Raw genomic sequence first — 27,909 nt, 5'->3', positions numbered from 1 at the left:
GGACTCTAATACTTGAGGCAAATGACTTATTTGCCAGAGGGCAGACTGGAAATAACAAATAAAAAATGACTAAAAAAGAGATTTGGGGTTAATATGCTGGGACAGTAAAAGAGAACATGGGATTTAGAATCAAAAGCCCCCAAATCTAGTCCTGGTTCTACTTTTTATTAGCTCTTTGACTTTAGGCAAGTCACCTAAACTCTCTGAGTCATACAGTCCTCATAAATAAGGTAATAAAGTTAATAATAATTGTATGAGCAAGCACACATAAAATGTTTTGAGACTTTAAAATGATTTGAAAATAGTAATAACAATAAGCCATAAGAATGGGGTATCCCACTGCTGAAAATATTCAACTGAGGCTGACCCATTATCACTGCAGGGGGTCCCTTTGCTGGAGGAAGATAAGACTATTTCAAGTACAATTTATTCGCTTACTACACATTTTATCTCAAAGGCAGTAAACAGTAATGAAAGAAGAATTACAATGCATCACTAATGTCAATAATTTAAGTCGGCTAAAGACTGTAGTTAATATCCACAATCCTCACAGAATTCATGAACAGGCTGGAACTCCACAAAGATACTCATCAACTTAACTCTGCAAACATCAGCTTAACTCAAAACTCCAAAGTATGACCAACGTGTCCTAGATCAAATTACGGTTAATTCATTTCACCTAAACTATGTCTCTACATTTGTGCTGCCAATCTTAAAAATATATAGAACTTTCTGGATTGTAAAGGCTCTGTCAAAATCTCAAATTTCAGCCTTTGGATAGTTAATACTCTTCTTAGGCCCATCTGCTTGCTATATTTTGGGTTTATTTTTATTAATGTTCGGAAATAAGTGAGCCCTGAGACAGTAATGGCTGCCAGTTGTTCCAAGTTTACTTACCCTCTGACCTTCTTTTCCAGGTGGACCTTGTGGGCCTTGTATCCCCAGGGAACCCTGGTGTGGGGTGGGGGTGAAGAACACATGTTAATAGACGGTTTCAAGTACAGTTGCCTCACAAAGCATGCTGTGAAAATTAATACCTACTTTATTGATTAAGCAAATCTTTTTAAATGATTTGAGTTTTTCCAAACTTAGACTCTGTAATATATTAAAAATGGTAAGTTCTTCTTCGGCGACTGGCTTATCTTTGGAGTTAACTTCAGAAAAGAAAAAAAAGAGGGGATTCCAAATCAGGTGTGAGACCAGTGTTCACTTCAATAAAGACTCCCATATGGTCAGAACTATGTTTCACCGAACTACCATAAATAAGTAGTAACAATATTTTCAAGCAGGGAAAAAAAGTCTCTTTCTATATTTGAACTCTATAAATACAGCCACACTTTTCGTTGAGAGTAGCTCTGTAAGTATCCTCTGAGAAAACACATGGTTATGATGTTGGCTTCAACATATGTCTCTTCATAGCATTTAATTTTTAGTATCACAGACATTATTTAACACTTTCTCACAGCTTATCAAGAGGCAGAAAAATAATCTTTTTTTCAGGTTATAAAAAAGGCCCAGGAAATCCCAGGTGCTGTTAATCTGCAAATTAAGGCTCCTGATTGTCAGTTACTTTTATACGAGAATTCTTACTCAACATGAAACTCAAAATGATCATATGGCTATTTTTTAAAAGTGTCAGTAATTATTGCCTCTTTTAAAGTTTCTTCTTAGCTCTCCCGATGCTTCCTTCTTCCCTATTCCATCTTTTAAACATGAGAGTTTAGGCTTATTTTCTTCTCAGTGCTCATTACCTCCCCATGATCTCATGTACTGAGGGCTTTGAATATTCTAGGCCAGTGACTCCAAGGTTTATAATCTAGGTTATTTTCTAAGCTGCATATTCACATATCCAACTGCCTGTTTTTGATACTCACTCTAATATCTCACAGGCATCTGAAACAGCACATCAGACACTGAACTTAGGACCCTCTCTCCCAAACTGGATTCTCTTCCAGCATTCCCCAACTCAGTAAATCCACACAACACTCTGCTAGTGCTCATGCCAAAAATCTAGAGCTCAACCTCCACACTTTCCTCTCTCAAATCTCTCTTTCATATCCAATTACCAAGTCTGGTTGGTGCATCTCCAAAGTATATTTGGAACCATCTATTTCTTTACATCACAACAGCTCCAATGATTACTTCTTGCTTGCTCATCTGTAAGAACTTCTCAGTTGAACCAGACACCAACCTCCCCAACCTCCACATCACAGCCAAACTGATCTTAAGAAAACACCTGACCTTCCCTGACTTTCCACAGGAAGGGATGAATGTCTTGGTTCATCAGTCCTAAAGTGCCTTTTACTTGTCCTTTAAACTCCTTATCATAAGTTCATTTAAATGATTGCTCAGGTAATGAATTCACCAAGCTCTAAGGATAACAAGTAGAATCTGTGTCTTATTCAATACTATGTGCCTATTAATGTCTGAATGAAAAAATTTATAGTGGGAAATCAATTTACTTTAATAAGTTTTTGGGTAAATCCAACAATTTTCAAAGGGTTTTACAAATATTAATGATTAACCTATCATACATTTAATGCTTAAATGGTTTGGAATAAATGAGAAATCTAGTAATTCATATTCAAACAAATCTGAATTTACCACCATTCCAGAAGAAACTGATTTGTTACCTAATTTAAAAAAAATTATGATACATTTGTACATTATGACCTTTTTTCTTTAAAAGCTATGGTTAATTTTAAACTAAAACATCAGATGTGCTTGTGATGACCTATAATTATTTATTATATGTATATTCATTTTTTTACAGAAGAAACTTAAGTTTTAATGAATGTCATAATGTGCATAATTTCACCATCTAATTTTATTTGAAATAAAAGTTATAAACATGTTGTAATTTTTCATTCTGATAGCTTTCATTTGATTAAAGTTTTTAATCAGTATTTAATCAGTATTTAATATAAATTACTGTAACTCATTTTCAAAAAGCATTAATACAAAAAATTCTGCATGTATCACAAATCCTCAGTGTTTCCTCAAATCTTTCTGATTCCTTCCAAACAAAACACTAGTAAAAAGTATGTATTTATTACTTTCATTTATTTATTCTTGGAACAATTTAATATCATAGGGACATATAAAGCCTATGTTTTATTGATTTAGGCAGGAATAAAAAACAAGGAATGAAAAAAGTGATCAGTTCTGTTTGATTTTTTACAAAAAATACCTGCCACAAGATATATAAGAGAGGAAAGCTGGCTAATTAGGCCAACTTAAGGATGGCAAATTTATAATGTGCATAAGAAAAACAACTTCTGAAATCCAAATATACCAAGTATTAATTACAATGTAATTACAGGGCGTTGTGTCATTTTTTTACAAGAACGACACAATCTTGGCTTTAGATTAAACTCCTTGCTTTTACCCTTAGGAAACTATTATAATTTCATGAATAGTCAAACTTATATACAACATTTTTGATATCTATACAAATGTTGACAGCTCTTTCAGTGTTTTTCAACATGAGATACTAAAACATACACCAAATATTCATCAAAGGAGTACAATTAAGTCTGAACTACATATAATCAAAATTGCATTCCCTTTACCAGTTGGAGAAATTGTATAACAAAAGCCTACAAAAATGCAAAAATATTAAACTTGATTTGGAATGGATTCAAAAATATTTATGAGACCCTTTTGTGTGCAAAGTCCAAATGGTACACTCACACACATAAGCTCACTAGTATGCTTCCTCAATGTTCATGATTCTGAATCCCATGCCCCACCCCCACCCTATATTTGCTAAGTCTAGAACCCAGATAGGTTTTTGATGAAAAGTTAGGGAATTATTTTTAATCTCCAATGGATTATTCACTATTTGGATTATCCATGACCAATTTTTAATCCTAGCCACATTGCATTAATGTTCAGAATATTTGGGGGTTGTCTTTATTGAAAGTAGTTGACATTAATGAAGAAAAATAATATCAGTATTGTCATTAGTAAAACATAGGTCAATCAAGTATAAAAAAATTATATTTCTTCCCCAAATAAGAAATTAAAATTTGGGGATGATTCACTATTTACAATTATCCAGTTTACTACTCCTTTCATTTAGTAAAATCAAACAGTGAATTTGCTGATCACTTACTATTGAAAATTATAGATATATCTATGCTCCAGCCTACTTAAACTTGGGTGGAGCTCACCATTTGTCTCAGACCTTTTGCCCGATTCTTTCTTTCTCTGGCCTTGTAAATGCCATTATGTGTGTACTTTACTTACTCTTATTTGACTATGAGTCCTAGAGGACAGAGCATCATTTGTTTTCTATCCTCTACCACACTTATAGAAGAGACTCAATATATACTTAGTAAATTGCACCATCAGGAAGAAAACACTAGGATGGAATACTGGGTGGTGGTGATAGGAAACAGATTCCTGGTTGATATCTAATCACAATTATTTTCAAAACTTGAACTTAAATACATTGGATAACTTTCTATCTTGTCTGTATTTCTCATCTAAAGTAATTCAATGATCTGATGTCTAAGAGTAAAATGGCCTTACAATTCATGTAAGAATTAATTATTTACCTCTTCTTATATCATCTCCATTATGGAACTTATTTAAATCTTCAACCACTATTTGATATTTTATAATTTAAACCACTTTTAAATTAGAGAATCATTATTTTATGTATCTTTGTGTACATGGCATATTTGTATAATCTGTGCATTGTTTTCTTCTTTGATTTTATTTGCTGAAGAGTAATGCCTATTTATTTTTTATACTTTTTTCATCTTAGTCTGCTCTGAAAATAACCATAAACTGGATTATTCCTAATTTTTCACGAACATAAAGATTTGCTTCTTTTCTGAAAGAGAAGTATAAGAATGTATTTAGGATATTTATGATGTAAATATCTGCATATGTCTACAGAGGCATTCATTCCTTTTATTGTTTTTAATTTTATTTTTTTTTTTACATTTATTTATTTTTGAGAGACAGAGAGAGACAGAGCACAAGCAGGGAAGGGGCAGAGAGAGAATGAGACACAGGATCTGAAGCAGGCTCCAGGTTCCGAGGTGTCAGCACAGAGCCCGACATGGGGCTCGAACACATAAACCTGACCCTGAGATCAGGACCTGAGCCGATGTCGGACACTTAACCGACTAAGCCATCCAGGCGCCCAATTCCTTTTTTTTCTTTTTTTAAGTGGAATCCTGGACATTAAAAATGTTGACAGGGAAAGGAATTCATAAGGCTGTTGCCTCTTTTAGCTAGACTAAAACTATGTAAAAAATAGTCCAAACTAGCTAAATCATTTTAGGTTCCAGTGGACAGCTATTCTACTGTGTTACATTTCACATAGCTCTCTCTGGACAATCTGCTATTTAAGACAGTCTAGAGCTTATCATTATGGAAGCCCATGTAAATATTTAACTGAGAAATTACTTAGAATTAACTGGTTCAGAACAGAATTTTGAAGTGTTTAACAAATACAGTAGATGTTTAGTAGAGTTAATAGGTTAGATTAATTGCATTTAAACACATTTTCATTTGTGTAGGAGGCAAGATATATTCATAACTTCTTAATCAAAGAAAGAAGCTGAAGTAAAAAAAGGAAGTGTCATTTTGAAGTATTATTTGCACTCCCTTGCCAGGGATGTTGCAGAATATATGATACCTAAAACGTATTTCAACAAAAATGTTATGCAAGTAAGTGTATTTTAACTGTTATGATTATTGCTTTAGGATATGCTTCATAGACTTGAAACATAAGATTAAGCAGAATCTTCATAGATTCTTAAAATACCATGAGAGCATTTTCTGTCTTTCAAATAGAGTGTACAAAATTAAAATGGAAAACAGAGTTTATCCGTCTTTATAGAAAATTTCATGCCTTTAATATGAGAACAATGGGAACAAATTTTATAAGCTGGAGACATAAGAACAAAAAAACAAAAAGCAAATTAGTGTAAATGTAACAGACATATAGTCCAGTCATGGGAAATGGTTTTCTCATATTAGTTCTGAGAAGTGGAATTCAAGAATGTTTTTGTTAATAAATTAAAGGAGTGACCAGTTTTACATCATTTCATAAATTGTCATGACACAAGAAAGAATTTCCCTTAGGGCGTGTAGGTATTCAGAAAAGGTATTTTATGTTATATATAAAAACCCTAACATTTTATCATAAGCAGTTGTCAGTACACACTAGGAAACAAATGTCTTTGAAATAAAAAAGAAATAGAATTTCTTTCATACACTAAAAAAAAAAAATGCGCTGACAAACCTTTCCAATAATACTGACAAGAGAAGAATAAGAAGAGCTGTCACTAGAAAAAAAAACTATAAAATATTTGTATGGACAGGAATGTTTCCATCATTATCAATTATAGTAAATAGGTTCCATACTTGGATGGACAGTTTTATCTTACCTTAAACAATTTAAAAAAGAGGTCATTTGTAGTGCTTTCAAAATTTAACAATTTCATCAGAAAGCCTTGCCAGCATTTTGGACATGAGGCCAATTAATTAGGATTGCTCCATGTGGTTACAGAGATAAATTTTAAAAGTAATCTTTTTCTATGTTTTCTGAACTGAGAAATCACATCTCTTTTTATTTTTTTTTTAAATATTTATTTTGACAGAGAGAGAAAGAGAGAGAGAGAGAGAGTGAGCAGGGAAGGGGCAGAGAGAGAGAATTCCAAGCAAGCTCCATGCTGTCAGTGCAGAGCCTGACACAGGGCTTGATCTCATGAAGCGTGAACCAAAATCAAGACCTGAGCCAAAAATCGAGTTTGACACTCAACCAACTGGGCCATCTAGGTGCCCCAAAAATCACATCTATTTTTTTTTTATGTTTATTTTTGAAAGAAAGACAGAGGCAGGGGAGGGGCAAAGAGAGGGAGAGATACAGAATCCGAAGGAGGCTCCAGGCTCTCAGCTGTCAGCACAGAGCCTGAAGCGGGGCTTGAACTCATGGACTGTGAGATTATGAGCTGAGCCAAAGTCGGACGCTCAACCGACTGAGCCACCCAGGTGCCCCTCACATCTCTTTTTATATGTAGATTCTGAAATAGCAGGTTTTTAGTAACTTGATTCAGCCATGAACACTAGAAATATAAATCAAAAACAGAATTTATAGTCTGTGAATCTGGAATGCTGTGGGACATCTGTACTACGCATAAACTTTCCTCTAACAATGATTTTTGCCCCTATTATGAGATATTCTACTTTGTAAGTTGTATATATCCTCAGTTCCTTTCCACTTTGAATATTATCTAGCACAGCTTAGTAGGCACTGAATGGCTGAATGACTGAAAAAATTCTGATTGTTTATACTTCTCTTGGTACTTCTGCTAAGGTGAGAATATTAATTACCATAGCTACCGAAATTCAAATTAAAAATTTATATTCTTCATACACAAATGCCACTTGATACCAAAATAATCCAAGTTATTTTTAATTCTTATGTGGTAAACTTGCAAAATAGATGTTCTACTTCTATTTGGAGGAGTTGCCCTTCATTAGAGAAAGAAATATAAATTCTATTAATTTATCTCATATTGATGAGGATTAAGTACTTTTTGAAAAAAAACCAACATGGACTGGAGAGATTAAAATATCTATACAAACCATTAATTAATAAGAAATAGAACCAATCAAATTATTTAAAATGCTTATGTCATTTAGAACAATGTAGTTTCAGGGCATCTGGGTGGCTCAGTCAGTTAAGCATTTGACTCTTCATTTTGGCTCAGGTTATGACCTTGCGGTTTGTGGAACTGAGGCCCACCTCAGGCTTCACACTGACAGCAAGGAGCCTGCTTGGAATTCTCCTCTCCCTCTCTCTCTGCCCCTCCCTTGCTTGCTCACTTGCTCTCTCTCAAAATAAGTAAATAAACTTAAAAAAATAAAATAATATAGTTTCATATATTTGGTAATTATTCTTGCCTTAATTGACTTGTCACAAATATTTTCATATTTTGTTAATTTCATATTTTTAGATTTCTTGACTATGAAAAACTTTATGTAAATTTGCTTTATTTCAGACCTAACCCAATAATGAAATGGTTTGATTTCAGTTATCTCAAGGTTATGTTGACAAGTAGGCTGATGGTCTGTCAAATCCATTTGTATCATCTGTCTTAATGATTTATGTGAGCGAGAATATGATTGATTCAGTGTTAATGATGAATCTGATCATAATAACAATCTGTATTTTTGGATTGGCTTTGTCATAGTTCACTGGCCACATGGGAGACATGGTTTCCCTGCAGAAAAAGGAAAAATCTATACATAGGTTGTTTTTAAGTGTCTTCCAGTAACTTCTGGGAATGGACAACATCATACAAACATAATACCAAATTTAATATCATGAATAACTTTTGCATTTGGGCGATGCAACATAAATGACAAGACTGAAGGAAACTTAATCTAGTAATTTTGGGATTAAAACATAAATCAATATAGAGATATTTACACACCACATGAAAGACCTAGGAATTTAATGCAGATAACTGTGAAGATGGTTAATACAGTATCAGACTATGTAAGTGACAACTGACTAAGGTGGTAAACACCAAATTTTAAGAGGGGGGAAATGCTCTATAGTATAGAAAGAAATTTTAGAAACTTATTACTAACATACATTGATGACTTCTCTGTTTAACTTCTTTCCACTGGCCTTCCTCCTTTCTGCCAAGAGCAACCATTTCCCTCAGGATGATTAAGATCATAATAGTGTAAGTGTAAAGACAATGGAAGGGTCAATGTTCAACTTTTGATAACCAAGAGTTCATATAAGACAATAGTCTGGAAGCTAGGCTCCATTAATGGAAAAGTGTCAAGTACCTCATCATCATACATCAAGAGATATCCTCATAGATCACAAAGTTTAACCATGTATCACATGGCACAGAGGAAGGAGCAGATAGAGGTTGTTTCTGCCCAACCAGAAAGAGAATTGAAAACATGTCCTTCCCTTCTGTTTCCTTGCATGAAGAGTTTCAGGAGAAGAATGGTGTATTAATCAGATATCAGTACTCTTGCTTTACCTCTTCTTAGGAAACCAGGAAGAAGAAGAATTCATAATGCATCGTATTTTTAATCAGACAATAAGTGAAACCTTTATAATTCTGATGGAAATAATTTCCAACCTAGAATTCAATACCAAGATAAACTAGCAATCAAGTGTGCAAGTAGAATAAAAAAATTTTAGACATGTGAAATCTCAGAAAATTTACCTCCTTTTTTACATTTTCTTAATAATTCGCTTGAAGATGCATTCACATAAATGAAAGAGCAAAACCAAGAAAGGAGATGATGGAAAAGAAAATTTGGAATCAACCCAGAAAAAAAAACAAAAACAAAAGGAATCATAGAATGAGAATTTTGTAGTTTTCATGGAAAGCTAGTGGCCAAGAATGGAGTAAAAGGTCTTAATGGGACTCTTCCAAATAAAAGACTCAGTGACAGAATTTGAAAAATATGGAGGATAAGGGTGCCAGGGTGACTCAGTTGGTTAAGCATCCGACTTGGGTTCAGGTCATGATCTCAGGGATTGTGAGTTCAAGCCCTGTATCAGGCTCTGTGTTGACAGCTCAGAGCCTAGAACCTGTTTCAGATTCTGTTTCCATCTATTTCTGCCCCTTCCCCACTCATGCACTGTCTCTCTTTCTCTCTCTAATATAAAAAATAAACATTAAAGAAAAAATAAAAACATGGAGGATAGTTACAGGGCAAACAGAGAGATAATTAGAAATACCAGAAAACAAAACAAAACAAACCACAACAAAACTATTCAATAAGAGAAAAGTACACCATGTGGCTCTACAAATACTGATGTGTACATAGTCATAAAATTGTGAAAATATTATATTTTTTAAATAAAAGTAATATTATAACTCGATTAACAAATCACTTGTGGTTAGGCATCTAGATTATTTCATTATTTTATTATTTCAAGCAATGCTGAAAAAATAGCCTTGTACACACATTAATTTCATAAATGAATGAGACTATCTGTAGTTAAAATTTGAAATTTTGATAAACAACATCAAATTGTCCTCCAAGAGACTGTATCCACATATATTTCCCTCACAACGTATAAGTGTTTTTCCACGTTTTTGCCCACATACTGTACTATAAAACTTTTTGACCTTTGCCAATCTTTTTATTGTGGTGAGAATATTTGTGTATTTATTTATTTATTTATTTATTTATTTATTTATTTATTTATAAATGTTTATTTATAGAGAGATTTATTTTAGAGAGAGAGAAAGAGCACAAGCAGGGGAGGGGCAGAGAGAGAGGAGACACAGAATCTGAAGCAGGCTCCAGGCTCTGAGCAGGTAAGAATATTTAACATGAGGTCTATTCTCTTAACAATTTTTAAGTGCATAATACAGTATGAACTATAGGCACAATATTGTACAGTGGATCTCTAGAACTTATTAATTTTGTGTGTCTGAAACTTTACATGCACTGAACAACAGCTCTGTAATTTCTCCCCCCAGCTCCTGGCAACTATCACTCTACTCTTTGTTTCTGAGTCTCACTATGTTAGATACCTCAAATAAGTGGAATCATACATTATTTGTCCTTCTGTGACAGGCTTATTTCACTTAGCTAATATCCTTCAGGTTCTTTCATGTTGTTGCAAAGGGCAGGATATCATTTTTTTAAAGGCTCAATAATATTTCATTGTATATATACACCGTATATTTGTCCATTTACCCATCAATTGACATTTAGCTTGTTTCTGTATCTTGGCTATTTGTTATAGGCGTATGAAAAGATATTCAACATCAGTAATCATCAGGGAAATAAAAGTTAAAATCACAATGAAATATCACTTCACACTTGTTAGGATGGTTACTTTAAAAAAAAACATAAATGTTGGCAAGGATGTGGAAAAACTGGAACACATGTACCCTGTTAGTAGGAATGCAAAATGGTGCAGTGGCTATGAAAAACAGTATAGAGGTTACTAGAAAAATTGAAAATGTGACTACATATGATCCAGATATCCCACTTCTAGATATACATACAAAGAAATTGAGACCACTGCCAATATTGTAAGGGAAAACTAATATCTCAGGGGCATTTTGATTTATATTTCTCTTATTGTGATTGAATTTAGATAAATTTTTATATGTTTAAGAGCCATTTTATTCTTTCCTTTATATAAACTCTGTTTACATCTTACCCAAGTTTTAAAAACTGGATTCATATATATGTATATGAATTTCAATATGGGAATTGTTTGTGTGGCCACATTTACTAATTTTTTTTATATGGGTAAAGTAACTGAATTGTCTATTTACTAGCTTTTTGTGGATGTTAAGCGAGACAAAGTGTGCTGACAGTTTCTATATTGACAAAAAAGGCATCCTCGAAAATATTAAAATTCTGAGACTTAAGTATATCTAAAAGTTAACTCAATTTTTGTGGAAATTATATTGCAGGTCAATGAACAAGTCAATCTATATACAAATATTTCTTTAAACACAACCTTTTAGAAACGGGGGTCAAACATTTACCCTATATAATAATATCTATTTTATATACTGAATAAGTTAAGGCTGTGTCAGTGTAACTTCATTTCAGTGCAAGTCGCATTAATAAGATTAGTCATGATGTATTACATAGACCCCCACCCCCGGGATATTATTCCCACGTCACTTTTCAATCTGCTGGATTTGTAATATGATGTTTTTTCTTCATATGACAAAACTGTGATGTTCTCAAAGCCAGGAACAAATGCCTTAATTTTCAAACTACTAATCAAACACCAGAAAGTTGTCCTGAAGGTAAATTACAATTAATGTTTTCTTAATATTTCAATGAAATGGAGCAATCAGAAAGTTACCTCTGAGTTACTAAAAAAAGAGTAGTGTATCATGTGAACAAATCAATATAATTTGCGAGCCAATGTACAAATATAAAGCTATAACAAACAAGGAAATAATGGTGAACAAAAGGACAAAGCAAACAACATAAGAAAGACTCTCACATTTGCACAGAAACAAGTGGTAGAAGCCCTAGGGCAACACTTCATCAACATTTCAACAAATCTTTTGATGACCTCCACACACTCACAACAACAAATTAGGAAAAGAATGGAGAACTGACATTTATTGAGTACTTGCTCTGGTGTCAGGAATTCCACTAGAGTCTTCACATAAGTAATTGAATTTAATCCTAACAACTCTACAAAAAGAATTTTTCCTTCTTATAGATGAGAAAACAAACTTCCTAAAGGTAACATTGCAAATAAGTAGGGGACCTGAGATTTGAACTCAAATATATCTGACCTCAAAATTCAATTCTGCTTTTAATATGTTCTACTTGCTCTTCCAAAGAAATATTTGGAGGATAAGATTTATTTAAATATGCATCATGTTAGCCCATGAGTGGGATTTCAGGTCATCTTATCAGATTATAAGATCTGACAGGATCACCCTTGACATTTTTGATATATGAGGATATTAAACTTTAGAATATATTTTGTTGGGAAACCAAGAAGTGGTTGTAAAACAGAATAGCATTCTATAAGAAATGGAATGAAAACTCAACAGCATAGACTGAAGGGAAGTAAGAATGGCAATGCCTCCGAAGGCCTCTGAGGATTAGAATTGGTCAGAGGCTGAATGAAGCAGTAGTACTGTTAGCAGTGTGGTAAATAAAAGAGCAATGATTTGCTGGATTTGTTTAAAAAGGGATGCAATGCACATTGTTGGAGACGGTTCTTCATGAATATTTGGCATTTCTGCTTGTCTTACGAGTGAGGTACTAACTGCTCTATGCTCTAAGCCATCTTTTCACTCACCAGCCTAGCTAAAAGGGAATCTAGAAAATTCAAACTTAATCATGACTCAGCCACCTAATATGCTCTTGTTATCTTGCTATGGTGCTAGATTCTTAGCTAATTGACTGAATACACTGCTCACTCAGCACCCTTATGGTAGCATACTAACATAGAGCAGGGGGTTTCTGTAACTTTTGTTAACAGAAACCCATGGGGGAGGGGAAGGAAAAAAAAAAAAAAGAGGTTAGAGTGGAAGAGAGCCAGAGCATAAGAGACTCTTAAAAACTGAGAACAAACTGAGGGTTGATGGGGGGATGGGAGGGAGGGGAGGGTGGGTAATGGGTATTGAGGAGGGCACCTTTTGGGATGAGCACTGGGTGTTGTATGGAAACCAATTTGACAATAAACTTCATATATTGAAAAAAATAAAATAAAATAAAATAAAAAAATGGGTTTCTGTAAGTTTTGTTAAAAATGTATATTTCCTTATTGATATACTGGATTAATGCTTCAGGTCAAGGGGAAAGATCAGTTCAGAAACTTAAGAAGCAAATCATCTGGTTTTCTAAGGCAGATTTGGATGATTTATGGGATTGTTCAGCTGGTTGGGTCTGGGATCTAGGGGCGCATGGTTGAAATCAATGCTCTAGGTTGGCCTCATCTACATGCTTAGAGTCCTACCTATTAATAATAGCCCTCGTTGAATGGTACATGAGACAAATTGAACAGTTCTGGTGTCAGCCTCTTTTGGTAAGGTTATTAAGAGTGGTGGATGAAGTGGCATATTCAAAGGAAAATTTGCCAGGAGCCAAGACAGTATAGAAAAGAGGAATGGATATTGTTGGGAGACAATGGGTCTTTCCATGGGTCTTTCATGTTTCTGCATGTCTTGTGAGGGAGGTACTAATTGCTCTTTTGTACTTCTGTATTATCTTTTTAAAGATGCTTATACAGAAAAGCAAAGGGAATATTTGCTTACTGTTCAGAATTTTAAGGATAATGTCTTCCTCTTGGACAAAGCACTTTTTTTTGTAGTCTATTAAAAAAGATTTGGGTTCCCTAAACTTGAAGTTTCTCAGTTGTGACACAAATCCATTGTATGTGTAGCACCTGGATTATTCCTGAGGTTTGGTGGCAAGGGCATTATGAAGCTCATGCTGCCTGCTGCCATGAATAACAATACCTTTGTCTTTGACTCAGTATCTCAAGTTGTCTGCTAGGATCCATTAAACTGTGGCAGGCTAAACGATTACAAGTAGGGTATAATTTCATACCTTCCACAGTTCTTGGCACTGTTAAGTCAAACCCTTTCTTTATATTGCAGATATGTCTAACTTAACTACTTTTTACATTTAATCTCTATCCTTTTAAAATCATTTTTTTAATGTTTATTTATTTTTGAGACAGAGACAGAGCATGAATGGGGGAGGGTCAGAGAGAGAGGGAGACACAGAATCTGAAGCAGGCTCCAGGCTCTGAGCTGTCAGCACAGAGCCCGACTTGGAGCTATAACTCATGGACCGTGAGATCATGACCTGAGCCGAAGTCGGACGCTTAACCGACTGAGCCACCCAGGCGCCCCTAAAATAATATGATAAAAGACAGGATTTTTAAAAATGTTATTAAAGAGATAGATATTAGATTATATGCAGCTAAATGAAGCAGAATTCCTTAGGAAATTTAAAAGGTGAAATAATAGAATTTCAGAATTTGAAATAATCGTTAAAACCTTCCGTTTTGACTATTAGTCAGTCTATACTGACTACTATATTAGTCAGTGACATGCCCAAAATAAAATAAATTAAAAGTTGCACATTTCAGGACAGACTTGAGTCACTTGGCCTTTCACCCAGTGTTTACTTATTTATCAAAAGAAACTTTAATAATGAATTAAAACATATAAAGCTTCTATTCATATCTGCAGTTATTAAACAGAAGGTAAGATTCTTCAATTAGGGAGATAATTCAAATTGCCCATAAACATGTCTCTCAAACTGACAAAAATAAATCAGGGACAGTAAGTGACATCAGGATTGACATTGTTGAAAAATAATACAAGATAAGGGGACTATCTGCCCTAAATTAATTACTTTTAGTTGGAAGGAGGTCATCTGCCCTTTACTATAATGTTCAAGTGAGTGAATTTATATTTTCCTATAGGTATTTTAACTGTAGGATTTGGTGATATTTTATTTTGACAATATATTTGTCAGTGAAAAATATCTATTTCTTCTTCCTAAGAAGAAGAAATTTTTATTGAGTACCTACTCTGCACTTTCAGTCTCTGGGCATGCATAAGATAGAAAATGTTGCTATCATCATAGAGATTATACTAGAAGTAAAAAAGAAAATATTTCAATTCTGCTTATTGTTAATAATTCTCTTAAGAAGAAAGAACTCTGCCCTTAAAGACACCATAGTTATACAAAAATTCTCTTTGAACATTTCCAAGAAATTACTTTATAAAGGCCTCATTCCTATTGACATTAATTCATATTTATATGTATATGTATATGTATTGATATTTTGCCACTGAATATTAGCATAATAACAATGAGAACACTAGCTAAAAGTTAAATAGTACTTACTAGAAGTCAGTCATTATTCAAAAAATTTTACATATGCTAGTTAATTTAATCATCACTTCAGTGCTATGCAGTAAGAAGTATTATCATTCCATTTTATAGATGCTGAAACTAGGGCACAGAAAAGTCAAGTAAAACGGTCAGGTTCAAACCCTGGATGAAGGGACTGTATAACTCCTAAGCCATAATGTGTGAATTTTTGGTTTGTTAAAACCAGTAGAATAGTTAAGTGGAATAAAAATAATTCTAATTCTTTTAGAGAGCAACCACTTTTAAATTCCATTTTATAGATGAATATAAATTCTTACCAAAAAATTTTTTATATACTTAGAGTGGAACTGAATTTAACCAATTCATGCATATATTTGACTTAAATACACATTCTTCTCCATGTAATGTTTCAAAGGGCTTATCCATTTTATAATTTTCTAATAGAATTTGAGATACATTTAAATTTATTTTTCTAGACTGCTGACTATCTCAACATGAAAAAATAGCTCCTTCATAAAATTCCTAAACTGCCAATGTATAGCACTTTTAGGAAGAAAGTTTTATTATTGAGCTTTAAAATACATAATTTAGAATTGTGATGAAAACAATTTGAAATGTCTTTTGAAACAGAAGCAAACTATAAACAGAAGGGTAGAAGGAGCTATTCTCAAATCATTTATCTAATGAAAGATATATAAATCACCTTCTGTCAAATGAGCTGATGATACATTTTCCCAAAACGTAAATCTTCTCTGAGGCTGAACATAAATCTTTCTAAGGCCTTAAGCATCAACTCCCCTATATTTCTGCACAGTCAATAATCATAGTTTTGTAGTATAGAAACACCTTCTATTTTAATCCAATGATTCATTCATACCAGTCTTTTGTCCACCATTTAAAAAAAAGATTGATTTTTTAAAATATTTGGATTGCCTTCTTTCTTCTGGCTCACTAGCTCCCTAAGAATCTCAAGATTGAGCTGGATCATCAGTTTCAGAAAGTTAACAGTGAATTAAATATGAATTATGCAACTTTTTAAGACAAAATTTAAATTCAGGCAATTCATAGAAAGACCATATAAATAATTCAGATTTTGATATGTAAGGAATTTTAAATAATCTTAAATTGAATTGCCTATTAATTACTATGCTATAGTACATATATTTATATGTATATATAAAAGTGTATAATACATATACACTATACAGCATATATTTATTCAATCCAGAACTGAAAGAAACTATGTTCTATGGATATTTAATAAGAACTTTTCTATTTCATTCACCTAAAAAGAGATGGTTATAGTTCCTCAGGAATCTTAGTAAGAAAACATTATTTAGTAGTTGAGTCTGTGATTTAAATGTATTTAAATTAAATAACTGCTTAAATTACAGCATAAGAATTCTAGCAAAAATGATTTTCTCTTAAATAACTAAATGTTTTATGTAATACCAACATAACTACAGTTGTACAAATACTTGTAGACTGTTTATATGCTAACTGCAAATGATGAGTTTGAAAATGATCAGTTTTAAACAACTGCTTGCTTTTTCATAAACCAAATAGGTTCTGAGAAGGCAACGACAGGTGTTGTTTCTGTGTTCCCAGTAGCCAGCATAGTATCTGACACATGGTTAGCATTCATGTAAGTGGGTAGATCAAAGGAGGAAGAAAGGGTGAGAATGGACCTCATCATCTACTGAACTGATCATTCTTAGATCTTCAATACATTAATTTTGGGGAAAGAAACTATTTCAAGGCTTCCCTTATGTGAATACTATATGATCTCTTGTTTATTGAGGTCATCTGTTAATTTGTATGCCATTTGATTTATAAATGACCAGCTGAGATTTTCTCTCGGGTGCCTGATATTTAAGGTAGTTTCATATTTAAGGTAGTTTGGGAAGGGTGAAATCTGTGCTCCTTCTCTGTGCCTTATTTTCATTTATGGTAGATTTATTCAGGTACCAAGGGATTGACATTTAAAATATCATTTAGTAAGCATATCGAAGACACTTCTGCTATTGACTGACTTAACCTTTGGCTTTTGTGTAAACATTTGGTGCCATCTGGATGAGTATTTAATAACTCCCCAAAGGGCCAGGGCCAGAGTAACATAGTCATTTTCCTGGGAACTAAAATTAGTGGATATATTCCATGAAATAGCACTGTTCTACCCTCCTTCACCTGTCTCTTCTGAAATGACATGCAAAGGCCAAAAGAGGGAAGCAGGCAGAGGTGTTAGCCAACTGCCTTATTTCCATATTAGTCTCTGCCTTGCTTCTGAAGCTTCAGTTACAGATTTTGGCAAAACTTTAGTGTAAAAACAGCAGTATATTTTTTTTAGTTGAGGAATATCTGTTAATAGTGAGTAACAGTAAGACTACAGAACATATGTAACAATTTTAAGAAGTTATATATAAAGACACAAAGTTATATATAAAGAAGTTACATATAAAGTTATTGATAACAAATGACAAAGAACTTAATAATTTGCACTTATACTTGCACATTTAAATGTAAGGATTTATATTTAATATTTAAATGTAAAGTGGTGTTGGCAAGGATCCAGAGAAAGAACCCTCTTACACTGTTGGTTGGAATGCAAACTGGTGCAGCTTCTCTGTAAAACAGTATGGAGGGTCCTCAAAAAGTTAAAAATAGATCCTTTCTACGATCCAGCAATTACACTACTAGGTATTTACCCAAAGGATACAAAAACACTGAGATGAAGGGATACATGCACCCTGATGTTTATAGCAGCATTATCAAAAATAGCCAAATTCTGGAGAAAGCCCAAATGTCCACCAACTGATGAATGGATGAAGAAGATGTGGCATGTATATACATACACATATACATTTACATATACATATACATAAACATACACACACATTTCTCAACCATCAAAAAGAATGAGATTTTGCCATTTGCAATGACTAGGATGAAGCTAGAGTGTATTATGCTAAATGAAATATATCAGTCCAAAAAAAGACAAATATCATATGTCACTCATACATGGAATTTAAGAAACAAAACAGATGAACATAGGGGGAAAAAGACAGAGACAACCCATAAAACAGACTCTGATGTTTCATGGTTACAGATTCATGGTTTCAGAATAATTTATGAGAACTTACCTTAACACAAATTTGCACTATGACCTTAGATAAACTGTATTTTGATCAAAGAAATTTGAAGATCCATCTATGTTGTTGCTAAGGGCAGGATTTCCTTCTTTTTATGGCTAATTACACACACACACACACACACACACACACACACACACACACACACACACACTGCATACTCTTTATCCATTCATCTGTTGAAGGACACTTAGGTTGTTTCCATGTCCTGGCAATTGTGAATCTATGTGCTTCATCCCACGAGCTTCATGAACTCAGGCATCCAGGTATCTTCCCAGCTTTGGGAATTTCTCAGGCATTATTTCTTTAAATAAGTTTTCTAACTGTCTCTCCTCTCTTCTCTTTTTGGTAACCCAATAATGTACAGGTTGTTTCTATTAAAGATATCCCATAGCTCATGTAGGCTTTCTTTACTCTCTCATTCTTCTGTTCTGCTCTGACTGAACCTGCCTTCTACTTGACAGATTCTTTCTTCTACTTGATCCAGTCTGTTTATGCTCTCTACTGCATTTATTGCATTTTTCAGCTCCAGAATTTGTCTGATTCTTTTTTATGATTTCTCTCTGTGAAACTTCTCATTTTATTGATGTATTATTCTCCTGATTTCATTGAACTGTCTTTCTTATAGCTCACTGAGCTTCCTTAAAATAACTATTTTGAATTCTTCATCAGGCAAATTGCAGATTTCTATTTCTTTGGGGTCTGTTATTGCAAAATTATTGTGTTCTTTGTTGGTGTCATGTTTCCTTGATTTTTAGTGTTCCTTGAAGTCTTGTGTTGCTGTCTTCATATCTGAAAAAGCAGTTACCTCTTTCAGTCTTTACTCTTTCTCTCAGTTCATGACTGAAGAAATACCTTCCATCAACCCTGTTGGGGATTTTAAAGCTTTGTCAGACCTTTTACTCAGATATGCCCACTCCATGCTTCTTCTTTCTTCTTCTGGAGAAATTCTTAAGGTTTTATGCCTTCTCTCAATACTACACAGTCAGGATTATGCTGACTATGGTGCTTTTTTTAGGGCAGTGATGAATGCCCAATTTTGTGTGTTTCTCTCAATCCCACAGAGTGGAACCAGCTTCTTCAGCTGCTGACTAGTCCTCTGCAAAGGCTGATTCTTGCTGCCACAGGGAGCATACACATAGAGCTGGCCATGAGGTAGTTGTGTGTGGAGGTGAGGCACAGGAAGCCTTGGGCCATTGGAGAGAAAATCAAAAGTGAAGAATGCCCTGCAGCTTGTGGGTGAATTTCCTAGTGGAGTCTGGGGGCATGCACTCTGTAGGATTCACATGCATTTGGTGCCCTCTGAGAGCCCTTTCTGCTGTTCTCCAAACACCCACTGCAACACACAAGACACCTCAGTATTCTGGCTGAGGCAGGAAGGAAGTAGGTTTTTTGGGTAGCATCCTGCATAGCTAGGGCAGGTGAATTCTCACTCACATGTTCTCATCTTCCCCAGCAGGAGAAATCATGGGCTGAGAAAGTCTCTCTTGGCATGAGCTAAAAAAGCCTTGGGAGGAGTGACGACTGTAAATTGAAACTGTTCCTTTTATCCTTTTCAATTTCTTTGCTTTAGGGGTATGATGGAACTTCTCCACTAGGCTCCTTCCTGGACTTCTACATGGCTGTCCTATCCATGGGTGATTGTCTAAATTGATGTTCTTTAGGAGGAATATGGTGGAAAAGTCCTATTATACTATGATGGTGATGTCTAGTAAGTCACTTGTTAACTGTCATTGTGACATTCATTCCAGGTATGGGTGCAACTAAATAAGTTTCGAAAATGTGATTTGATAACATTTTAAAAACTAGAATCTGAATATATATATATATATATATATATATATATATGTAAAATATATTTATAAAGGAATTATTCTTTTTTTGTTAATAAGTAGTTGCTTAGAGAATTTCAGCTGGAATCATGGCACAATTTGATTTTATTTGGCTTCATTTGTGCTACTGAAAGCACAAGTCCAAAATTATAGCAATATATTTAATATTTTTATGGATTAGACGTCAAATTTTATATTCCAGGAGTTAAAGTGCTGACAAATGAATAATAAATCAGGCAGGATAAGGTAAAACCTAAAACTGTGAATTAAAGACTTTTATTTCAATTTATACTTTTGTGTATAATCAAGTAATAGGAACCACAGATTTATTCTATTTGGCTAGCACTCTGCTTTAAAAAAAAATAAATATTAAGCAATTTTATAGAAAACTGACTTAAGAAAACTTCAATAAACAAATGACCTTAAAATAATAAAAACAGAATAAGCAGAGCAAAAATTTTGTGAGAAAGAAAACAACCATCCAAATGATTTTCATCAAAATCATAAGAGCTGATCCTTATTTTATACAAACTATCTAAGAGAAATAAGGTTAATAAGTGGAATTAATGAGGCTAAAAAGCAAAGATTAAAATACTTACAAAGATAATATTTATTAAACATCATTTTTTCCTCAGGGCATACTATGTGCCAAACTCTATTCTGTATGCTTAGAATTCAACAATGAACAAAACTCACAAAGAACCTTTGCCTCTCATGGGATTCAAAGTCAAAGATACAGGAATGTTGACAACAAATAATCTAGTAAGTAGGCATTTTAAATGATATCTTAGAGAGTGAAAAGTACCATGGAGAAAATGATAAAAATGAAGTGCTAATGCAGATTAGAAATTCCATGTGTGTATGTGTAATTTTAAATAGAGTAGCTCTCATTGATAAAACTTAAAGGAGGTAGCTATGCACATGGTTGGAGCAGGCAGAGTAAACAGCAACAAACCTTCTCATGTGGGAGTGTACCAGACATGCCTAAAGAACTGCAAGAAGGCCATTGTTGTGGAACCAAGTCAGCAAGATGAGAAGAATAAGAAAATGAAGTCAGAAATGCAAGGAGAGTTGAATTTTGTAAGACTTTGTAGGCCATTGTATAGAATTTGGCTTTTACTCTGAATCAGATGGAGAAACATTGGAGATTTTGAACAGAAGCATGACAAGGAAACTTTTTGGCCTCTGTTTTTTTGTAAAACTCAAGGAGATCAAGGGAAGAAGTGGGGAGACCATTAACGGGATCCTGAAATAATCCAGGGATGATGGTATCTAGAACCAGGTAGTAATAGTAGAAATGTGAGAATCAGTCAGATTCAGATATACATTGAAGGTGGGGCCAATAGAGTAAATAATTTGTAAGGCTAATTCACTTATATTTGCAGTTATAAAATTTCTAAGTAAATTAGAAGTAATTCAACTTTGATAAAAAAAATATATCATTGACTTTCAGGAAGGCCTAGTAGTTCCTACTGAATTAACACACTTACAGATAACAACTATAAACTCCAATATAAAAGCAACTACCTGAAGGGGCGCCTGGGTGGCTCAGTCGGTTAAGCATCCATTTGTGAGTTCCTGCCTGCATCGGGCTCTGAGCCGACAGCTCAGAGCCTGGAGCCTGCTTCAGATTCTGTGTCTCCCTCTCTCTCTGCCTCTCACCCCCCTCTCTCCCTCCCTCAAAAATAAATAAACATTACAAAAAAAAAACCCACAACTACCTGAAGACACTGGAAAATCAACAGAAGCAGGTAGGGGTGCACCCGCATGGCTCAGTCAGTTAAGTATCTGACTCTTGGTTTTGGCTCAGGTCATGATCTCACAGTTTGTGAGATTGAGCCCAGCATCAGGCTCCATGCTGGCAGCACAGACCCTGTTTGGGATTCTTTCTCTCTCTCTCTCTCTCTCTGCCCTCCCCCGAATGTGCACGTGTGAGTGTGCGTGCGTGCGTGCGTGTGTGTGTGTGTGTGTTGTGTATGTGCTTTCTGTCTCTCTCTCTCAAAATAAATAAATAAACTTAAAAAACAAAACAATAACAACAAAAAACCCCAAAGCAGGTAGGTACTGGAGAGGAGTCAACATGTGGAAAAACAAAACAGCATGTGATCGATTTCCTGATTCCAAAATGTTTCATTTGGAGGCAAGCCACAGTCTGGGTCACAGGGTAGCTAAATGGAGAGCCTGCATTCTTGATGGATTGAAAGTTAGAGGGCAGAATTTTGAGCAGATGTACATACTGGAAAGTAAAGAAATGTGTGGTTTCCAAAATTCTGTAGAGAAAGGCAGTCCCAAATTCTGTGTATAAAGTCTGCCCAAACCTCTAGCTGACCCCTAACCATACACACGCAGTACACACACCAAGCAGCTCAGGTTAAGCTAAAAGAATAAAACCAGGATTTCCGCTGTTGTCAACTACAGGGAAGAGAGTTTACAACGTCTGTCCAGCTAATTTAACTCCTTGCTTTGAAAACACATTAATGTTTGGGGTGCCTTGGTGGCTCAGTCAGTTAAGCATCCAACCCTTGATTTCAGCTCAGGTCATGATCTCAGTTTGTTGGTTTGAGTCCCTCATCAGGCTGCACACTGACAGTGCAGAGCCTGCTTGGGATTTTCTCTCTCGCCCTCTCTCTCTGCCCCTCCCTTGCTTGTGCTCTCTCTCTCTCAAAATAAATAAACAAAAAACAAACAACCCCCCCCCCAAAAACCCATATTAATGCTCTTCAGAGAAGTAGGAGTTCAGAGTTCCAGTATCATTCACATGCTTAAAATGCAGTCCAAAATTATTTGACATAGAAGTTAGCATTAAAACATTACCCATTCTAGGGGCACGTGTGTGGCTCAGTTGGTTAAGTAGCCAACTTCAGCTCAGGTCATTATCTCACAGTCTGTGAGTTAGAACCACGCATAAAGCTCTGTGCTGATGGCTTGGAGCCTGGAGCCTGCTTCGGATACTGTGTGTGTCTGTCTCTGGTGCTTCTCCCTCTCTCTCTCTGCCCCTCCCCTGCTCTCTCTGTCTCTCAAAAGAAAAATGAATAAACATTGAAAAAAAAAAAAACATTACCTATTCTAAAGAGAATAGACAGTAAACAGAGACCAACTTGACATTACTCAGATGATGGAATTTTAAGACAAAGATGTTTAAAACATCTATCAAAACTATTCTCAAGGACGTGAAAGAAAATATGGCTCTCAGGGAATGAAAAGATAGAAAATGTCAGAAGAGAAATAGATATTATTTTTTATTTATTTATTTTTTTAATATGAAATTTATTGTCAAATTGCTTTCCATACAACACCCAGTGCTCATCCCAACAGGTGCCCTCCTCAATGCCCATCACCCATTTTCCCCTCCCTCCCACCCCCCATCAATCCTCAGTTTATCCTCAGTTTTTAAGAGTCTCTTATGGTTTGGGTCCCTCCCTTTTTTTCCCTTCCCCTCCCCCATGGTCTTCTGTTAAGTTTCTCAGGATCCACATAACAGTGAAAACATATGGTATCTGTCTTTCTCTGTATGACTTATTTCACTTAGCATAACACTCTCCAGTTCTAGGAATTTACCCAAGGGATACAGGGATACAGAGTGCTGATGCATAGGAGCACTTGTACCCCAATGTTTATAGCAGCACTTTCAACAATAGCCAAATCATGGAAAGAGCCTAAATGTCCATCAACTGATGAATGGATAAAGAAATTGTGGTTTATATATACAATGGAATACTACTTGGCAATGAGAAAGAATGAAATGTGGCCTTTTGTAGATATTATTTTTTTAAAAAGCAAACGGAAATTCACTAACTTAAAAATATAGTATCTGAAATGAAAAATTCAAAGGATGGTCTTAACAACAGAATGGAGATGACCAATAATGAGTAAGTTTCAAAAGAGTTCACTAGAAATGATCCATTCAAAAGAGGAGAAAATTATATGGAAAACAAAGGAATGTGTGGGAACATGTTTTATGTAATTGTATGTAACTGGAGTCTCAGAAGGAGAAGAGAGACATAATGAGGCAGAAAACAAATTTGATGAAACAATGGACAATTTCCCAAATTAGGTGAAATACATAAATTTACAGATCAAAGAAGCTCAGGAAAAGCAGGAAAAATTTGAAGGTAAACACCTCTATATCAGGTGATATAGGTACATCTAACATGCAGTATGGCTAGGGAGTCACTAATCTATGGAATGAGGCAGCAAGTCTGCAGTAGAGCTGGGGCTCGAGTGCTAAGCCCTGTGACTCAAGTGTGGTCTGAGAACAAGTAGCATCTGCATCCTCCAGTTAGAGATGGAGAATCTTGGGGTGCCTGGTGCTTCAGTCAGTTAAGCGTCTGACGCTTGATTTTGGCTCAGGTCATGATCTCATGGTTTGTGAGATTGGGCCCCAACTGGGCTCTGCACTGACAGCCTGTCTCTCTCTCTTTCTTTCTCTCTCTCACTGCCCCTCCCCTGCTTGTTCTCTCTTGCTCTTTCTTGATCTCTCTCTTGCAATAAAATAAACATTTAGAAACAAGACAAAACAAAAAAAGAAATGTAGAATCCCACCCCCACCTCAGACTTATGAAATAAACTACGCATTTGAACAAGACCCCTGAATGTTTCTGTGCATATTAAATTCTGAGAAGCATTAAGGCACCTGAGCTCTCTGGAGTCCTTGAATGGCTGGGTTAAGGCTATAATTAAAGGTGCCTTCCTGGCCTTAATCTCCTCCACTTAACCAAGAAGGCTTCAATCTTAATTTAGTTTTACTACTATGCCTCCCTAATGGAAAGAGACATTTTTTTATTACTACGCATTAAGTTGGGTTTCAGGTGAAAGCCAGACTTCTCAAAAGTCTAAAGCTTTTGAACAGAAGAAAGCTTGTTCCATTATAGTGCTCATATACAACTGCTTTGGATTCCAGCTCTATATTTAGAACTACTCAGGGAGGTTTAAGTATACTGGTCCACACCAGATCTACTGAATTGTAATTTCTGGGGGTGGAGCCACAGATTGGTATGTTTTAAAGCTCTATAGTGGATTTAGTGTACAACTAGCTTTGAGAATCACTATGGATGAATTCTCATTTTATTAACTCCTATATAACAATGTTTCGTTTAATGTAAATACAATGGAGGCAGTATAGCTTCCAAGTTTAGCTTTCTTGAAAACTGTTACAAATCATTTCATTAAAATGTATTAATTTGCATTATAAGAACAATTAAATATTTAGTACATGGTAAGGTGGTATACATTTCAGTTCATTCCTATTTCATAGTTAACATTTGATTATGTGTTTTTTTTAATTTTTAAGATATGTATGTATGTATGTATGTATGTATGTATGTATTCATTTTCTTTCCAGTTTTTATTTAAATTCCAGTTAGTTAACAGTGTAATATTAGTTTAAGGTGTAGAATTCAGTGATTCATCACTTATATACAACATCTGCTGCTCATACAAGTGCCCTCCTTAACCCCATCACCCATTTAGCCCAATCTCCCCATCCACCTCCCTTCTGGTAACCCTCAGTTTGTTCTCCATAGTTAAGAGTCTGTTTCTTGGTTTGCCTCAACTTTTTTCTCCTATGTTCCTCTGTTTAGTTTCTTAAATTTCACATATGAATTAAATCATATGGTATTTATCTTTCACTGACTTATTTCGCTCAAATGGCAACATTCCATATTTTTGGGGGGCTGAGTAATATTCCATTGTATATAATTATATATATGTATATATGTATGTATATACATATACGTATACGTATACGTATGTGTGTGTGTGTGTGTATATATATGTATATACATATATATATATATATATATACATATATATATGTATATATATATACATACATACAACTTATTTTTTCATTCATCAGTTGATGGACATTTAGTCTCTTCTCATAATTTGCCTATTGTTGATAATGCTGCTATAAACATCAGGGTGCATGTATCCCTTCAAATCAGTATTTTGTATCCTTTGGGTAAATACCTAGTAGTGCAATTGTTGGATCATAGGGAAGTTCTATTTTTAACTTTTTGAGTAACTTCCACGCTGTTTTCCAGAGTGGCAGCACCAGTTTGCATTCCCACCAACAGTGTAAGCAGGTTCCCCCTTCTCTGCATCCTTGCCAACACTTGTTGTTTTCTGTGTTGTTGATTTTAGCCATTCTGACTACTGTCAGATGCTATCTCATCATAGTTTTGATTTGTATTTCCCTGAAGATGAGTGATATGTCTGTTGGTCAACTGTATATCTTCTTTGGAAAAATGTTTATTCATGTCTGCTGCCTGTTTTTTAACAGTAGATTATGTTAATAAAGTAATGACAAGCATATAACTAGCAATACCAATATTTAACTTTATGAAATAAACATTTCATTTCACAGTGGTTTTGCCTTGCCATGTCTTTATGTAACTGTAAAAATTAGCTTGTACTCCCTTAGTGCCTGCCAGCTAAATACTGCTGGGATCTATAGGGTACTACTTGGTGGGAAGACATTAGCTGTCATTAAAAACCATGAAATAGATATATTCCAATACAGTTTTCTGGGCCAGGGGCCAAAACTGCATTTTCAGGTGAAATGATAAACATAGATTACACTTTGCTCTTCAAACACAAGTTGGGAATGACTAGGAAATCAGATAACTAAATAGAGTGGGTGAGCATATAACTTAGTTGAACAAAAGAAAGCATGTGACTTAAGTAACATGAGCAGCCTTAACTGTAAATCACTGCCAAATAATTTTAAAAATAAATTCCACAAAGTATAAAAAAGCTGAATAATATTCAGTTAAAACCACCCCTCAAATATATAGTTTTTATTTCCATCTGAAAATGAAATCTTCAAGCACAGAATTTCATGGCAAATTGAATTTGGTTATTCCTAAGTTATCTGTTTGATTCCTTAGATTTCTCATTTATGAAGAAATATCTGTCCTTTAAGTAAGCATTGCAAAAATTATTTGTGTAAGATATTATTAACATATTGTTCAGAATATGTATGACATTTTCAAGTACAAAGATAAATGTAAATGTTATCAAAGCCACACAGTCTTTGAGATTACTGTTCTGCCTTGTTAGGAAGAGCTCAACACAGATACTAGAAGATTTCTTTTAAGCCTGACCTTCTACAATCAGAACATGTCTGAAAACTGATGATTTAAATTCTTAATTTATGTCATTAGGTAGTATCAACATAAAATCCAAGAGACCTCAGGCTACAAATGATCTTATTTAAGAAAGTTTCCTCTTTTCTATTAGGCTTAGAGTCACTGTTAGACCAAATCTTTAAGTTAAATGAGAGTCCTTAATGGCCTATGAAGAAAATCCATAACAGTAAATTATACCTAAATATAAAGTCATTATATATTTATGATTAAATGCTTAATAAATGATGAACCATTTAACTGAGAACAATCTCATTATGTGCACATTAGGAACTTTTCTCATAAATCTGCTACTGAAATACTGCCATTTTATCATTTGTGAATCTTAGAAGCAAATCATATAGGAAAAAAACTGGTCTTGGACAGGTTTTGGGGAATGTAACAATCATTTTAAATAGGTAGCTGTTTTTACCCACT

At 34.5% G+C, this 27,909-nt stretch overlaps 1 protein-coding gene across 8 annotated transcripts in view; it reads right to left on the bottom strand.

Moving 5' to 3' along the window:
* The window catches only part of COL19A1 (collagen type XIX alpha 1 chain), a 394,980-nt gene that overhangs the window by 200,843 nt on the left and 166,228 nt on the right, over window positions 1–27,909 (bottom strand). For all 8 annotated transcript variants that reach the window (XM_042986625.1, XM_042986628.1, XM_042986630.1 and 5 more), the window contains one exon: window positions 898–951. In XM_042986625.1, the coding sequence (XP_042842559.1) occupies window positions 898–951 (54 nt within the window). The remainder of the gene's footprint in view (window positions 1–897; window positions 952–27,909) is intronic.

The sequence above is a fragment of the Panthera tigris genome, chromosome B2, assembly GCF_018350195.1.
Source record: "Panthera tigris isolate Pti1 chromosome B2, P.tigris_Pti1_mat1.1, whole genome shotgun sequence".
Taxonomy (NCBI): Eukaryota; Metazoa; Chordata; class Mammalia; order Carnivora; family Felidae; genus Panthera; species Panthera tigris.
The sequence above is the reverse complement of the archived record's forward strand: the minus strand, read 5'-3'. Positions and strand labels throughout refer to the sequence as shown.